General features: G+C 32.1%; 1 protein-coding gene across 1 annotated transcript in view; it reads right to left on the minus strand.

Annotated features, from left to right (window-relative positions):
- Nucleotides 1-7,663: 7,663 nt before the first annotated feature.
- The window catches only part of LOC149485444 (RYamide receptor-like), a 33,660-nt gene continuing 25,437 nt past the window's right edge, over nucleotides 7,664-15,886 (minus strand). Inside the window, exon 6 of the mRNA XM_089699687.1 lies at nucleotides 7,664-7,848. Coding sequence (XP_089555813.1) covers nucleotides 7,664-7,848 — 185 coding nt within the window. The remainder of the gene's footprint in view (nucleotides 7,849-15,886) is intronic.

Genomic DNA, 15,886 nt, shown 5'->3' on the forward strand with positions numbered 1-15,886 from the left:
TGGGGGCAGCAGCACTACTCAACAAGGGTAAATTGTTAAGGAGCCCAGTGCTACGTGGGTTAAATATAAATTAGGCGCAGTTTGTTTACAAGGGTTAGTTTATGACCTTAGTAATGGAAACTGTATTTAATTAAATGTTTATTTAACAAATTTGTTCGAGCCTAAGCTTTGAGTACAACCTCTGCATGTAAGCGAAGATTGTTAAAAAGGTTGCAGTCGGCTGAATATATATGGCTTGGTTATTAATATCGTGTCATATTCGATTCGCAATATAAATTTTAATATCGATACAGAAAAATATTAACAAGGGCTGGTCTAAATTCACCCAAGCGAATCCAAAAATAGCTTCACACGTCGATCCTTGTCATCTATAAACGTCAAAAGACGCGGGAAATAAAAATTGATAGTCTGTGGAAACCGGATCCGCTGTAGAAGCGAAACAGTAATAGGTTGCCAGTATCAGAATAAATTAACGGAAAATTGACAGACCGCGACATACATTGCGTCGTCATCTTATGAACGCATGACCCCGTTCTAATATATGCAGCAATGTAATGTAATATAGATTATCTGTTTTGTATTCATATCACGCTTTTCGGCTTGTCACTGGTCGTCGATACATTTTCACTGACGTGACATGACTAATCAAGGGGATCGAACCTAAATTTTATTAATGTAGTAAGCATTATCCTACTAACCTATTGAAACGTTGTGGGGTCATTTCCAAAATATTTTATAGTTCCCTTCATGTGTAACGATGAAATATATTCTTGTTTACGTTTAACAATGCAATTATTAAATATATATTTTTATCGATACGAGAAATGGAATGGAATGGAACGCAGGTGCGTCGCGGAAGAATTCCAACAAATACCCGCGGCCCCATCATTAAAGCGGCTCGACGGAACACAGTGGGGTTTTAGTCGGTAAGAATCCGACATAACCCACGGCTCCTTCCCCGGGGGCCGTGGGTATCTTTGGAAGATTTCCCCACTATAAAAAAAAAAAAAGGTGCGAACGATTACATTTTTTTATAACTTTTCAATTACACATTAAATTTTCCCCTGAAGTTAAAGTCGTGAAATATAACTCACTACACTAACTACTAAGAACGTTTATTTTCAGGCTTCGCTGCATTATTGCTGGTCTTTGTTTTAATCCTATCCTACTAATATTATAAGCGATAGTTTGTGAGGATGTGTGTGTGTTTGTTACTCTTTCACGCAAATACTACAGAACCGATTACAATGAAATTTAGCACACATATAGATGGTAACTTGGATAAACACATAGGATAGGTTTTATTCCGAAAATCCCATGGGAACGGGAACTATGCTGGTTTTTCTTTAAAACGCGGGAGAAGCCGCGGGCGGAATGCTAGTTATTAATAAAATTAGTCTTCAAGCGTAAGATAGACATTATTAAATTTAAGATAATGAATTTGTTCGTCATATAAAAGTTTAGTGAATAAAGAGCCTTTAGTTTATAGTCAAATTGGACAACAGTTGTTTTACAGCTTTAACCCATTGACCACCGTAAGCCCCGATCGGGGCGCGACACAATAGATTTTCTATTGTGTCTGTGATTCCGAGGACTGATGGATTAAAATGAAAGTTTAACTTCTATTTAAGTACTTTTGTTTTGTCGTTACCTTTGATGTTTCTATAGTCATTTCCTATGATATTATCATGTAATGTAAGAACTAAGATGTAATGTAATAAACTATAATGTAACAAGACGTTAATTTACGTTATGGTATATATGTCGTGGCCATATCGTAGATTTGCTCATTTCATGATATGATCGATCATTTCACGAAATGGTCGCATTTCATGAAATGGCCAACATAGTTTGATCAGATCGTTAAATCGTCAACGTTTCACGATTTGGCCATCCACATTTGGCCAGATCGTATAAAATATAAAGAGTCCATAAAATATTAAAAAAATTCAGAATATTCTAAAAACTTGTTTAATGTCATTTAAGTTAGTGCCGCGGCAGCGGCCGGCGAATGCCAGAAGCGAATCGTTTTTGCAATAAAAAACAGTTAGGTTAGGTTAGGTTAGACTTTGATAAACAACGCACGAGCCGAGCGAGCAAAGCGAGCGTGCCGCGGCAGCGGCCGGCGAGTGCCAGAAGCGGATCGCTTTTTAAAAAACAAACAATTTATAATACTATAGTAGGATATAATATAAATATATATTATCCTAAAAGATAAAATGCGTCTTAAATTATTAAATTTAAGACGCATTTTTTCTTCAATACATATAAGATATCCATATTTTCCATAGTACTCGAACCGTCGTAAATTCTATGCTATGACTTTCTTCATATTGTTATTAAACGAATTATGAAGTTTTTAACTGCGAATAATTAAATTTTCGCCAGCGGCCGCCATCTTATCACATAAACACAGAGCTTGCAGCGCCTCTACCAATGATTAATGTAACTATTTTACGATATGATCAAATAATTTTGATTATTTCATGAAAAAACCGCGCGTTTAGTTCCATATCGTGAAACGATTTCTTATCATTGATCTGCTCAAGCCACATCATGATGTGGCCAAACTAAATTGGCCATTTCACGAAATGCGACCATTTCGTGAAATGGCCAATCATTTCATGAAATGAGCAAATTTACGATATGGCCACGACATATATATATTTACCTTATGTTTTACTCGTTATATACAATGACAATATATTTATCATATTTATTAATCTAATTTCCTTTTGTTTTCTGGAAATTACGAACTATGTTACTATGATAGAGATTAGAGACCAGAGTTTTTCATCTCTATTTTTATCCCATTTTAGGTCAACTCAACTTTAGCAAACTATAACTAATTTTTCTTTATTCGTGTATAATTTATAAATTTAAAAAAAAACGGAAAAAATTCGATCACGAGGCGGGATTCGAACCCGCATGCATCCTTTCCGCCAAAAAAAATATGTATAACTAGCTGCGCTTCGCGGTTTCACCCGCGTGGCTCCGCTCCTGTTGGTCTTAGCGTAATGATATAATATATCCTATACTCGTTAGCCTTTCTCGATAAATGGGCTATATAACACCGAAATAATTTTTCAAATCGGACCAGTAGTTCCTGAGATTAGCGCGTTCAAACAAACAACAAACACTTAAGCTTTTTAATATAGATTGGCCAAACTATAGCTATATTTATGTATATTTTGGATCAGTGAAAACAGAATGAAGTTTAAATAGTTCTTGAAGTTTAAAAATAGTAATTGAATAGTTACAAAATACAATTGTATCAAATTTCATCAAAATCGGTCCAGTGGTTTAGCCGTGACGAAGGAACAGATAGACAAAGTTACTTATTACAATATGAGGGATCTAGGAAGGGGATAAGAAAAACAAAAGCATTTATATTCATCTTTATTTTTTACAAATGTTATGACATCAAGTTTTAATAACAGACAGTATTCAGATAGTGTTTTATAAATATGTATTTACAAGAAAAACAGCGTTTACATTAAATAAGATAACGTTCAGCAAAACATCTTTACAATTTGTAGGTAGAGAAAGTAAAAGCATGTTCTCATTCTATACTAGTTCATTGCCCCGACTTTGTTCATTTTGACTAGATTTTCAAGAATAGTGTACCTAGGTAGAAACATATTATCTCTTTAAAATAATTAAAATTTGAGTACGATATTTTCAGTTCCTAAACATACAAATAGATATTCACTTCAAATCTTTAAGGATAATCTTAATCACCATTCGCATTCATATAATAAATACAATGCAAATTAGCGCTTATAAAACGAGGAAACTAATACTAAAATTGAGCACTATTTTATCCTTTTGAATGTTTTAATACCTATTATAATAATTATAATGAGTACCACTTACCTTATTTGCAATTTGGAAGAGTTGCAGGCCTACGATACAAGCTGTCTTAGTGTAGGCCTACAGTTCATATCTTAATCAACAGATTCTATTATAATATCCTTGTATAATTGTTTATAGGTTTAATTAATTAAGTATTTAATTGTATTTATGATGAATAAACGATTTGATTTGATTTGTTATTATCTGTATTAATAGCTTATAAAGTTTTCGAATTTCCAAATAAATGCCGGATAAAGAATCAACATTCATGCAGTCTTCTATATAATTATAAAGTTCCAGCCCCTTTTAGAACTTTAATCTTTTCATAAGCCCGCTTAACGAATTATTTATTATTCGTTAATAAATAATTCTAATATCACATACATTTTATTTAAATTACTCAATACAATTATACTTTTCAAATTTGATTCTTAAGTTAATTTTCTTATTGTTAAGATATTTAGGTATTTGTTTAAATTATTTAATAATACTATGGAATAAATATATTAAACTATTAGTTACTTAGCTTTCTGAATTTCCTAGCCATCTGTGTCCGACAAAATTAATCGTAGATAATAGTGATCTTGCATGATTATTACAGTCGCCATTTTTTATTTTATATTCGAAACAGAAAATATTTCAAGCAAAGGAAAATGATTATCAAAAGGTTTTTAGGTGAGAAGTATAAAAATGACTATCATTTTTGACTATTACGATTTAACATGATGGGTTGAATATTGTTAGATTTATCGCTTTTTCAATCACTAAAGATACGACTGAGCAAAATCCGAACCAGCTTTTTGGGTGATAGAAATTTCATACAATTTTAAACGTGGTTATTTAATTAATTACAAATATGATCTAAAGAAAAAAAAAAACCAACAAGAATGACCTTCTCTTTCATCTTCTTTCATCGACCCCTATTATCGAAGATTTTGAATAAAATGCAATTATAAGGCTTGAATCAGAAAATAATTAGAGCAAATAAATAAGCAATTATAGTCAAATCGAATTAAATCTAATGAGGCAAACGTATTATCGTGACTCGACATTTAATACCTAGAAATTTGACTTTTCATACTAACTCGATTTATTTATGGGTAATTTATTTAGTATTTAGACGAAATAAGAGTCGAATAAATGATTTAGTGCTTATAGTGTGTAGCTTCACTACTTAGTATAAAACAAAGTCGCTTTCTCTGTCCCTATGTCCCTTTGTATGCTTAAATCTTTGAAACTACGCAACGGATTTTGATGCGGTTTTTTTAATAGATAGAGTGATTCAAGAGGAAGCTTTATATGTATAATGACATCCATTAAATAGTGGAGAAGTACTGTTATTTTTGAGGTTTCTAATGTGATGTCGTAAATAATTACATTTTTTCCGCTTACATTGCAAACGTAGGCTGAACCCTATGAGTTTTATCAAAATAATGTACTAAGTATTGTACACATTGAAAAGGTCTACAGAAAAGTCCGTGATGGTATATGTCTATCTCTTATGGATAACCCACAATAACTTTATTTGTCATTTACTTTTTACGACAAATAATGGCTAATTTTCGAAGCGATTTTAACCAATACAGCATTAATCCTTAACCAATTAAATACCTTGAATACATTGTTCATTTAATATAGATCTATATGGCCCTTTACACCGTGTGATTTAAGTGAATATTTTCGAAGATATTACAGATTTAAAAATTGCGGGACGTACCGTTTGCGGCGGTACCGGCCGGCCGGGCCGCCACAGAAATTTTATAGTTCTGTGTTTTTATATACAACGTTCACAGTTTTTCTGTAGTGTATTTAGTAGTAATATATAACGGGTCGCTAGTAATATATAAAGAATATAATTAAACGAATGGGCTAGTCTATGAATTCAATATTTTGGTTGGTTTCAAATCCATACAAATGTAGCCCATATATTATTAAAATTATAGAATGAAGATTTATTATTAATAAATATTGAGATCAAAGCTTCGATAAAATAAAACTGTTTCAGGCTTCTCCATAATTAAGTTTCACTTTAGTTTTCAGAACTTTTCTCATTAATTCAGCTTCAAAGTTGATATAGTAAATTGCAAACGATTTTAATTGAAAGATAAAAAATTACAACTTTTATGATATGAATATTGAATATGTTGATTTGAGATTATAATATTTAGTTTCATAAATTCTGGGTGAATACTATTTAACTTTTATCTCAGTTAAAATGACAAAAAATGTACGAATATAAGTAAAAAGTGTTAAATATGCATATCAGTGGTTCAAACCTGAGTTGAGAAACGGTCTTTTATTGTTTTCAATATGTTGTAAAACGAGAGCATTTAATGTTATCTGATATGATATTAAATGAAACTGCTGCTGCCGTTTTTATCTTTAAAAACCTCGACAATGGCCCGCATAAATTTCCAAAGAACAAAAACATCATAAATGCAATAAAGAATAAAACACAAATATGAACGCATTTCATTTCTACATACAAATATATACATAAAATAATTGTTTCAAAAGTTACTCCTAAAAGGCAAAATTACGACAATTTTAATGGTGCAAACAACCGGGAATTAACAGCAATGTAAATATGTTTTTTAACGAAGCAAACAACCCTGTACTTCGTTTGAAGGTTGCTAAATACCTTCAAATTACTTGATGATTCGAGATTATTTACATGTGCAATTATCTAAATGATGCAAAACTCGTGATAGAATTTCACTTTGAAGTGAATGAGGTTTTGAGTGTAACAAAGATTTCCCATTATTAGTCAGTGTGTGTAAAAAAATTATTATCACACCACTCTAGGGTAATAATCTCTTTCATTTCTTCATCTGAATGCCCACTCTGTCTGCAGTCTTCTTGTACACAGTATTAATGACTTCTATGGCGATATTAAATTAATATATTGGGAAACAGATGCCAAGTATGAAAAATCAATTAGACCAACGATTCGTCGCTAGGAAATTCAGAATCTAACAAAACTTTCTTGACTATTAAAACATCTAGGTAGTAAATAAAATTAGCTGCCTTATTTGTTATCTAATACGCCTATATTATTAACTATATTATACATTCCTAATATCGAGAAATCTCTCCTAACCTTCCTGTACAAAAACACGTACACAGTAGGCACACTAATGTTTCATTTTATTACACATTTTTATTTCTTCTAAAACCATCATTTTACCACCTCATCAGTCAAAGTCACTTCACAGTGCTCCTGTTAATTTAGCCCATCCGCCCCATATAGAACCAAACACCATAAAGATGAAACTTGATGCATGAAACACTGTTTTTTTTACACGCTTTATATTAGCTTCACCTGTATGTTTGTTTGTTTGTAACCGACTTCTTTGGGCGCGATTTTGACCCACTTTAAACGGCCAGATTTCGTTCAAACTTTGTAGATTTATTGAGGACCGATGACAATACACTAATTTGATAAAATTTTCTATTTTTTAGTTCGGTTTTCTATAAAAAGCGTGTTTTTTAGTTTTTTTTAACTATTATTATTAATATTAAACTCAGCAGTCACTCAGTGGTGAAGGCCTCTTTTTTGGGCCTTATTTGTTATGTATGAGATCGGACATGTCTCAGTGATTTTATTATTCAGAATTTCATATCACCACAGCTGCAATCATTGAAGAAAACCGGCATGTCCGAAGACATGCTCTTGACCGGCGTGGTTGTACGCCTAAACCCGCATAGGCAGCCTGTGTCCTTGCGCGAGCAATATATTATATAGCATAGAACCTATACTGATCACGATAGAATAATAGGACAAAAAATTTAGTTCCTTCTCGAAGGATTAGTAAAGTCCGGAACGTACAGACGGGGAGCGTCTATTTGTAATATTATTCTTGTTGATGCTATTCGGGTGTAGCATGTTTATTTGCTTTATAGAGGTAGTTGAGCACTTGCCACTGCCCTCGCCATTCTTGATTCGACAGTTGCATGTAGGTCGCCTGGCCAGAGTCCCATTTGGACCCAGTTCTGTGGACAAAAGAAATGGTTAGATAGTAACGTCTGGTTGTCTGGTAGAAATCGCTATATAGCGATAAGACTGCCATTTTTTTAATTATTATTATATAGAGCAATAAAGTATACATAAATAAATAATCAGAACATATTAAAAATGATATTAACATGGAATTGAAATTAAATTAATTCTTATACCGATTGGCGATAAAAGAATATGATAAAATTCATACGACACTCTTTCATATGACACACCCATTCTCTTACACACCTTAAATTTATACATATTTTTTTCTTACTTTCTATTGTAATCAATTTTAATTTATAATTAAATACATGCTAAGAGGTTTTTTGTGGATTTATTTTAGAGGCAAGCTGTTTCTCCTAAACACAGGTTGCCAAGTAACCTAGCTAGGGAAACATATTGGCATAACGGCTTGTACACATTCTTTTAGTAGCCTTTTTTATATTTATATACTTTTACATGAATATAAATTCTATATTGTAATAAATTGTATTGTAAATTGTAAAATTGTACATTATATTATTATGAACATATAGTACCTAATAATAGGTACCTAATATAATAACAATAACAGAAAAAAGCTACATGAAAATAATTCTCTTTTGCGAAAATTTGAGTGTTATAAAAACTGGATTTATTTTTACTCAAAGCATTTAAATGCAATACAAATTTAATTTCAAACTGGATAAAAATTTATTATTGTTATACTTTTCTTCAATAGGCATGAAAGCGTATCAAATTGAATATGAATTCGGCGAGTTATTCTAATAAATTTATTTTTAGACAAATAAAAATAGAGCCTGTATGCCGAACACACGTGTCAAAAGTGAAACTTCTTTGCTGCCTTACTCATGACGTGACAAACGTGACTTGAAATTTTACTCTCCACGTGCAGAAGTTTCACTTTAAAGATAATAAATCTAACAACTTCAAATTTATACAGCACTAGCAAACTGGGCGAACTCCGTTTCGCCACCAGAGACACCTTTTCTTTGCTATAAACCTCACGGAGCCCGAGACCTTTCCAACGAATACAAAACCGTGGAAATAGGTTCGTGCGTTCTGGACTTATAGCGTCAGGAAGGAAAACCCGAATTATTTTTATATAGTAGATTTCGTTCTTCAATAGAACTCTATTATGACTCATTAGACCAATTCCGAACCTACTTGGATAAAAGAAAACATTCTAGCGCCTGCCGCCTGTAGATATTTAAGTAGGTAAGTAGGTAAGAGACACTCCATGTAATCTATCAAAATTATTACCAAAATTATTACCATAATTAAAAGCCTCTTGATCCTTAATGATCTCTTAAAAATCTATAAGACGTGTAGATTATAATAATCTACACTAATATTATAAAGAGGAAAACTTTGTTTGTTTGTTTGATTGTAATGAATAGGCTCATAAACTACTGGACCGATTTTAAAAATTTTTTCACCATTCGAAAGCTACATTATCCACGAGTAACATAGGCTAGGTTTTATCCCGGAAATCCCACGGGAACGGGAACTATGCGGGTTTTTCTTTGAAAACGCGGGCGAAGCCGCAGGCGGAAAGCTAGTAAATTATAAGCCTTGAATGATATAACTAATTATACTTTTCTGATAAAAAAATTATACAATTAAATTTAAATGAAGTAAAACTTTTCTTTATTATTTAAAACTTCATTTTTATGGAATCCAAACATGAATTTTTAACAGGAAAAAACTACGGAAGTTTTCATTCAGGCTTCATGCAAGCTGACGTTATTTAAAAGTTGAGTCGACAATCATATTATAAGGGATTCTCTTCAGGGATTGAAATATAAACAAGTTTTTATGGTAGAGAATGCTTCAGGGGCCTTAGACAAAGTAACAATTAAAAAACGATAACGAAGTTAGAAAAGGAAAAATGTATGGGATTGACATTAGATAGACCAACCACGTGATCTAACGCGGCGTATGCCCCAGGACCGTCCCCGTAGGGGTTGGGTTATATCAAAGTCCTGTTGATGACTATAAATTATTCATAAACCTATTTTTTTATATTTTCATTTTTTTATGAAAATGTAAATAATTGAATGAATAAATCAATACCTACAGTTGCTTCATTTCTATTCCTGAACATTGGCTTCACCCCAAATCTCAATATTATGCTACTATAATATATACATTACTAGCTTTACACCCGCCACTTCGCCCGCGTAGTCAAAGAAAAACCCGCATAGTTCCCGTTCCCGTGGGATTTCCGGGATAAAACCTATCCTATTTCCCGGGATAAAAAGTAGCCTATGTCCTTTCTCGGGTATCAAAATATCTCTATACCAAATTTCATGCAAATTGGGTGATTGAGTAACAGACAGACAGACAGAGTTACTTTCGCATTTATAATATTAGTATGGATATGGATATATACATTATAGTTGTTATCCGTACCGAATTTTCTATTCAAATTCTCAAGTTTAAAAAAAATAGCTACCCCTTGAGAGAATGTCGGCCAATAATTCTGTTCTTCATTCTTACTACATAGATTTCATTACTACTTACTATATTACCAACCGTTCAATTACAAAGATATAAATGTTTCACCTGTTCTAGAGTTTTATAAATTACATTTTTAAGGCTTGACCCTCGAGATTAAAAGTAAAATTAACTAAAGGAACGCTAATAAAAAACTTTGCATGATTAAATTTTAATATTTCATGTAAAGAGAGGGCAAGACTGCAAACGATTTCTGCCCACCATACACTAAAGTGCAGTAACAGCAAAATCACGATTTCGAGTAAAACGCATTTAAAGTTAAGAATTGATTTTAAAAAATCAACAGAATGATAAGCAAAAAAATTTGAATGCAGAAAGGTTGTAAAGGCATAGGTTCACACGTTAAAGCAATAAAAAAAAATATATCTTAATAACTGAATTTATTATGGCCATTTATTCTTTTTGGTGCCTATTACTGCATAGCCTTTTTTGTAAAAAATACCATTTTAAACTTAGTAAAATGCAGCAAAAAGCCCTATTACTGCGTTTGGATCAGTTATTTTGTCAAGAAACCCAACTAACATGCAGTAAGGTCAAAAAAATACTGCATTTTAGTTAGTTTTTTAAGAAAAAAGTGTTCAATTTACTAGTGCAGTAAGAAAAATAGCTAGTTCACAGTTGCAGTATTTAAAACATTAACTGCACTTTAGCTAGGAATAATCATATCTGTGTCATTATGCTATCCAAACTAATCTGCAGTAATGCTGTATTTTACTGCGTGTTAGTCAGTTTATAATGATAAAAGAATGTTATGTATTCACAACTAAAATGCGACAAGCTTTGATTTTACTGCATTTTAGTTGGGAGTTCGTGACAATAAATTGTATTTTCTTAATTTGCAGTAAAAATAGCTTGTATGGCGGTAAATTTTACTGCGTATTAATTTTTTTTTTAATTTTTTTCCAGAAATATAAAACTATCTAAAGAACTGTAAAATTATATTGCTTACTGCATTTTAGTTATGAAACCTTAAAATTTAATCTGCAGTATAATTTATACTGTATTTTAGTTGGGAAATCACGCCAAATTGTTAATTTTTTTCGTTTGCAGTAAGTGAAAACTGTTAAATAAAAACCATTCTTATAGTCTTAGAAATAAGTTAGTTAATTCAATAGAAAGCTTAAGAAACCCGCTTTCAGAATCACTAATAAAACGAAAAATCACAAAAGGGCTGTTACTGCTCTTTAGTCTCTGGTGGGCAGATTTAACAATGTTGCAAAGGAATACAAAGTTTTACATAACTACAATGCCAGTCGTAATAACATTTTATAGGGAATCCCTTGGTAACATTGAAATAAGGTACAAATTATCTAATTTTAATATTTTTCCTTAACTGCATGGTAACTTGGTAAAAATACTACCTGATTTTTAAATCCTTGGTTAACTTGGTTACTCGTCGAATAATGTATAAAACTACCATTTTAAAAACGTACATATTCTAATTGCCCGTATTTGACAGTTTACGTGACATTTATTAAATAATTATCGTGTAATGTATTGGACGGATCAATAAGCTTATATCTAATACACTGGAGATTTCAGTATGAACATTAACTTGTAACAAGAAAATATGACATGGAATGACGCCTGTATGTTTTTTTATCCAGTGTATTAGATATAAGCTTCTTGGGACGGATAAGTTTTATCCAAGCATTGAAAAATCGGGCCTAATAGACATTAGAGAATAAAAATGGCCGCTTAAACAAAGGCATATAAGTGTTGTTGAAATTCTTGGAAATTTTCTTCCTGAAATTAGGCAGTGTTTAATCATACTAAAGTTGAGTAAACCATTCTTAGTATGTTACATAATAAATTTTGGGACCGGACAATGAAGGACTTTGGTAACAAACTTTTTTTTGTAATCCTTGATCTTTGAATTGAACTATACATGTGTAATATTTAATTTATCTCAACACGTGTAATAAATTATATATATAGGTAGGTACAGGAATAGCATAAAAGTTTTAAAAATAAGCTTTACTTTTAGAAGCGCTTTTGAATTTTCAAAATACGTAGGTAAGTCAATATTTGCTGTAAAGTTTCGTTGAGAGAATTTTCAATTTCCGTATTGCTATTTATACACATTGAAAAGCTCATATTAAAACAAGTTACCTCTACCATGTGTTAACATAACGTTAAATCGTCTGACGTAACTACAATAGTAAACGTGAATAGTTCACTTAAGTTTCACGAGATTAATTAGCGTGAATGACGTGACGTATCTATCGTCGAATAAACTATGAGTATGACATAATATGTCAAAATTAGGACTCATGGTGCAAAAATTGTATGGTTACTACAGCGAGTGTATAGTGTGAGTATAGTTTACTATACGTTATCTACTGTAGTATATTATTGCACCTCATGGCAGGCTTTTTAGTTCTGCTACGGCACACTAGGGGCGCTGTACGAAATTTTATACAAACCGCTTACTACAATCGCTAGCGAGTATCGTGTGCGTAAACTCATGGTAGAGCTACTGTTGTTATTATTAATTCGTAGTAAAATATAATTATAGTAATAACCGTACTCTCATAGAAGGAAAATGAAATAAGTGGAACAATGCAACAAGTAGCAATGACCTCAAAAGTATGAGTTTCCATGTATTTATCTCAGAAATAAATTATTATTCAAGTAGACTTCTTTTAGAAGAGCTTTCGAATTGTCACAATACATTTAACCTAACGATAAAGGTTAAAATTTAATTTGTCGTATTGCTATTTTAAGTAATTCAAATATTTATTCATTTTTCATTCATTCATTTTACATTTTATTAGCTTCACCTGTATGTTTCTATGTTACTAACTCCTTCAGACACAGAATAATAACAAGCTAGACTCGATTTTGAACTACTTTAAACGGACAGATTTAATTCGACTTTACCAGGATCGGTGACAAAGTGTTTAAGCGTAAGTATTTATTTCATGTATAGAATATACTTACATAAAAAAAATTAAGATTTTTTTTATGCAAGTACGTATATTTATTTTATTTTTATACACAAACAACTTGCAAATATAAACAAAATAACCACAAAACCTTTTATCCATCCTATTTCATGGAAGAACTAATTGAAATTGATGGTATTTCCAGAAACTGGATTTAATACCAAATACCGTCAATCGAGCTTTCTAAGATAGAACAAGGAGCCCGTATGAGATGATTCAGAAACCACTGATTAAAGATAAGTAGCTCTATATAAACCCGAATACATAGAGATAATCTATATATCTATATGTATTTATACAAAAAAAACGTCGTGTTAGACCACTTATAACTCAAAAACAGCTGAACAAATATATAACACCGTAACCTCTACATGTTTCAAATAGGTGTAAATGTACCTATTCATATTTGGGGATAAAATTATATATCAATATTACTTTGTTTGTTTGAACGCGCTAATCTCAGGAACTATTGGACCGTTTTAAAAAAATCTTTCGGTTTAGATAGCCCATTTATCGAGGAAAGCAATATATCATCACGCTAAAGACCAACATGAGCGGAGCAATGCGGGTGAAACCGCACGGCACAGCTAGTGTATGATATTCTTCATTTCATAACATCAATATAAACAGTTAACAGTAAAGGCTCATGGCCTTTGAGGTGGCATTTGCCCAGCAGTGGGACACAGCAGACTGATACTACAACAACATTCATGAACAACATGGTATTGCATATTATAATGATGTTTCATCCATAAATTAAATTGCTAAATAATTATATAGGTAGCATATGTACATTTAATATTTTTCTATTCCATCTTAATATATATAAATCTCGTGTCACAATGTTTGTCCTCAATGGACTCCTAAACCACTTAACCGATTATAATAAAATTCGCACACCATGTGCAGTTCGATCCAACTTGAGAGATAGGATAGCTTAAACATGTAGGTAGGTACCCCGGGCGAAGCCGGGGCGGACCGCTAGTAGTTTATAAGTTTGGTATATGTATCATAGTCATAATTACCATAATACCTACCTACTCGTAAATTTGCACACAACATAATATTGTCAAAAATCGTATTTTCTTAATTTTTATTATTCTTGCAGTCAAGTTAAATTTAAGAAACGCTCCTTAGAAATATAATTGACCGCCTCCTCGGTACAGTGGTTGACGCGTGAGCGTAACACCGAGGGGTCCTGGGTTCGATTCCCGGTGGAGACGAAGAAAAAAAAAATGTCTAGGTCTGGTAGGACACAGAAGGCTGATCACCTACTTGTCCCTATAGAAAATCGATCAGTGAAACAGATGTATAATGCATCTGCCCCTTACCCCACTAGGGGACACGGGACTTCACTCGTAAATTTGCACACAACATAATATCTGTGATAATATTGTAAGAAATTTAAAGTCAAAAATCGTATTTTATTAATTTTTATTATTCTTGCAGTCAAGTTAAATTTAAGAAACGCTCCTTAGAAATAAGATTAACAAACAATACATTTATTTTACAACAGGTAACTTACTGTAAAAACTTTTACAAAACGTAGCAAGTTGGAAGCCCGAGCTGACCTAGTTTGAGAAATAATAAATACCTGTATTTTTATTATTTACTGCAAGAAATACTTGAGGACTTAAATACAACTTAAAACAAACAAAATAAGTAGATATTTTTGTTTATTGAATTGCATTAAATACTTTTTACTACCTACTTACGTTTTTTTGTGAAATAAAATAAACAATTTTATATATTGTACTTATCTTCACTACATAGTATGAAACAAAGTCGCATTTTCTGTCCCTATGTCCCTTTGTATGCTTAAATCTTTAAAACTACGGAACGGATTTTGATGCGGTTTTTTTTTAATACATAGAGTGATTAAATAGGATGGTTTTAGTGTATAATTTATTAGGTTTGAGACAAAGCGGGCGAAGCCGCGGGTGGTAAGCTAGTTAGCTATAAAGTTAAGTCTGTAAAGTTATTAATTGCTTTGAAATGTAGCTTTTTGACAGTCCCAACTTTACGCACACATTTTTTTTAATTGGGAACAGGGAAGCGCTTGACCACAATCTCACCTGATGTGAGCTGAGATGTGGTCTAAGATGGAACGCCCTTCCCTAGAAGGTTTAGGAGGAATCTTAAGGAACCTTTTCACTCTACGCTCTATTTATTTATTTTATTTTATTTTATAACTAGCGGTCTGCTCCGGCTTCGCCCGTGGTACTTACATGTTTAAACTATCCTATCTCTCAAATTAGATCGAACTGCACATGGTGTGCGAATTTTATTATAATCGGTTAAGTGGTTTAGGAGTCCATTGAGGACAAACATTGTGACACGAGATTTATATATATTAAGATAATAATTTAGTTTTAAGTTTTCTTTATTACAACTAAACTAATGGTCTAGATCACTGACAGCTTCCAATTTTGTCTAATACTAGCAATGCCCTGCGGTTTCACCCGCATAGATAGCGATATCGTTACAGTGAAAAGTTTACTATAGGTCGGACTATAGGTTTATTTTTTAATCACATGAAAATCACCTTTACCCCGTCCCG

This window comes from Colias philodice, chromosome 10 (genome assembly GCF_061535455.1).
Source record: "Colias philodice isolate Cphi_HAF_F1 chromosome 10, ilColPhil1 Martin Lab GWU primary, whole genome shotgun sequence".
Lineage (NCBI taxonomy): Eukaryota > Metazoa > Arthropoda > Insecta > Lepidoptera > Pieridae > Colias > Colias philodice.